The sequence below is a fragment of the Meleagris gallopavo genome, chromosome 1, assembly GCF_905368555.1.
Source record: "Meleagris gallopavo chromosome 1, MGAL_WU_HG_1.1, whole genome shotgun sequence".
Taxonomy (NCBI): domain Eukaryota; kingdom Metazoa; phylum Chordata; class Aves; order Galliformes; family Phasianidae; genus Meleagris; species Meleagris gallopavo.
The window spans coordinates 186,639,548-186,641,874 of NC_139404.1; the positions used below are offsets into that span (position 1 = coordinate 186,639,548).

Genomic DNA, 2,327 nt, shown 5'->3' on the forward strand with positions numbered 1-2,327 from the left:
CATAACTGTAACCATTTCCAACCCCGGGCTTTCTAGCATATTAGCATTCCCTTCTTTCAAGCAAGTTAAAGCAACAGCCGGTACAAATGAAGGCAAAACAAGCACGGGGCGCTGTGGATAAAATACAGCGTTTCAAAAGATTTAGGAAAGACAATAAGCACCGCCTGTCTTAACTGCTGCCAAGAAAACCCTTACAGAGGACGGAGACGCGGTGAAAAAACACTGCAACGCTGCATTTCGACAGCACTAAGAAGCACGGCTCTTAGATCTACTGCGTAGCTTTATTTTTACAGGACCTATCATAGACTCTTTTACATAACTTAAACGATTATCAAATAATCTCCTGTACACAATGAGAGCGAGCCGCGTTGCTTTCCGAGCTTTGACACATTCCTGAAAGACATCCAGCCGTCTGCAGGGATGGCACAGCCGTGGTATGCTTCTGTCCACAACCGACGCTGTCACTTAAATTCTGTTCGCGCGATCCTGCGAGACACCGTCAGATCTCAGCACACCCCACGTTGCGGCAGCGGCGTTTGTGTCGGTTCGCTTTTGCTTCCTTCTCGCTCCCCTTTGTGTCCTCGGCTGCAAATCCAGCGGGGCCGCCCGCAAGGCTGGGGATGACGCTCAGCACAGCACGGAGGTCGTTGACTCGAGTTTTACTTCCAAACCGAAATCGTTTACAAGCGGTCGCGATGTCACTTCGGACGCGTCCGTCGCGTCCCGTCCGCCTACTGGCACGCAGCCCTACCGCACGCTAACGCTCGCTAGAAAAACACCTGAAGGAATCGAGCGGGTCAGTTTTATCGGAGCGACGCGGCCGGAGGAGCGCGGAGACGTCCCCGACGCCGGTGCCCTTCCAGCGGGAGCCGGGGCCGCTTCTGGGGGTCCGCCAGCCCCGCACCTGCCCGAAGCGGGCGAGCCCAGCTCTCCTCGCCGCCCCGCGGGTCCCGGCCGCGGCCCCGCGCCGCTCCTTCGCCCTTCCTTCGTCCCACGCGGAGCTGCCCGCGGCCCGGGGCCGGCCCCGCCCTACAGCCCGGTGTAGGCCGCCCGATGGAAGCCGCCGCCGTACTCGTAGGGCATCTGCGGGGCGGGCAGGGGGCACTCGGGGAAGAAGGGCCCGAAGGCGTCGCCGCCGGCGGCCGGCTCCGGGTAAAGCGGGCGCAGCGCCTCGGGCGGCGCCTTCTTGGCGGGGCTGCAGGGCCCGGGCGGGCTCCAGGGCGGCTCGGGGTACAGCAGCCCGCCCAGCAGCGGGTGCGGAGCGGCGGGCAGCGGCGCGGCCTCGTACAGCCCGTGCTCCAGCCCCAGCTCGGCGGGCGGGCGGGCGGCCGGGAAGGCGTCCTGCGGCGGGGCCGCGTGCTCGGGCAGCAGCGCGCCGTAGTCGGGGCCCAGCAGCTCGAAGAACTCGGCCGCCTCCGTCCCGCCTCCCTTCTCCGTCTCCTTGGCGCCCGGCTCGGTGAAGAAGGAGGGCGGCAGGTTGCGGTCCCGCAGCGGCACCTTCCGCGGGCCGCCTCCCGCAGCCCCTCCGCCGTCCGAGCCCGCCGAGCCCCGGCCCGGCTGCAGGGAGCCGAAGAGGGCGGCCAGGCTGCGGCTCTGCAGGCTGCTGCCCGCCTGCGAGCCCTCCCGGCGCGGCGGCGGCGGCGGTTTGGGGCAGGCGGGGGGCGGCGGGGCGGCGGGCGGCGGGGCGATGATGCCGGTGCAGCGTTTGATCTGCTTCTGCAGGTATTTCCTGTGGTTCACCTTCCGCTTGGATTTCACCGGCTTGTCCAGCGCCAGCTTGATGTTGCTGGAGGCAGAGTCGATGAAGCTCAGCAGGTCCCGGGTGGCTTCCTTAAAGTCCCCCGCCTCGCCGCCGCCGCCTCCTCCTCCTCCTCCCTCGTAGCCCTTCTCCAGGTCGGCATAGCCCAGCAGGCCGCCGGCGGGGAAGCAGAAGGAGAGGAGGTGGTGCGGGCTGAGCAGCGCGGCGGGCACGGCCATGGCCGGCGGCGGGGCGCCGCGGCGCCGAGCTCCGCAGGGCTGCACCGGGACCGGGGCGGCGGAGGCGGCGGTGGTGGGGAAAAAGCGGCGGGCGGGAGAGGAGGAGGGACCAGCGCGGGGCCGGGCGCGGGCATCCCCGCCTCCCGCCGACAGCGAGGGGCCGGGCGGGCGGGGACGGCGCTGGGGGCGGGTGGGTCGTGGCCCGGAGGGGCAGGTGCGCGGTCCTCTGCAACACTGTGTCCCAAAATCGGGGCGCGGCACCGGCTGGCTCCCCCTGAGCACGTATACACGTCGACCTGGACCAAGGCGGTGCGGTCCCTGCACAGGAGGGCTACAGAAAGAGATGGGAA

The 2,327-nt window shown here is 67.8% G+C and overlaps 1 protein-coding gene across 1 annotated transcript; it reads right to left on the bottom strand.

Moving 5' to 3' along the window:
* Nucleotides 1-262: 262 nt before the first annotated feature.
* FAM181B (family with sequence similarity 181 member B) lies at nucleotides 263-2,093 on the bottom strand. Its single transcript, XM_085216415.1, has one exon. The coding sequence runs from the start codon at nucleotides 1,975-1,977 to the stop codon at nucleotides 1,030-1,032; it is 948 nt and encodes a 315-aa protein (XP_085072541.1). The 5' UTR covers nucleotides 1,978-2,093; the 3' UTR covers nucleotides 263-1,029.
* Nucleotides 2,094-2,327: the final 234 nt, after the last annotated feature.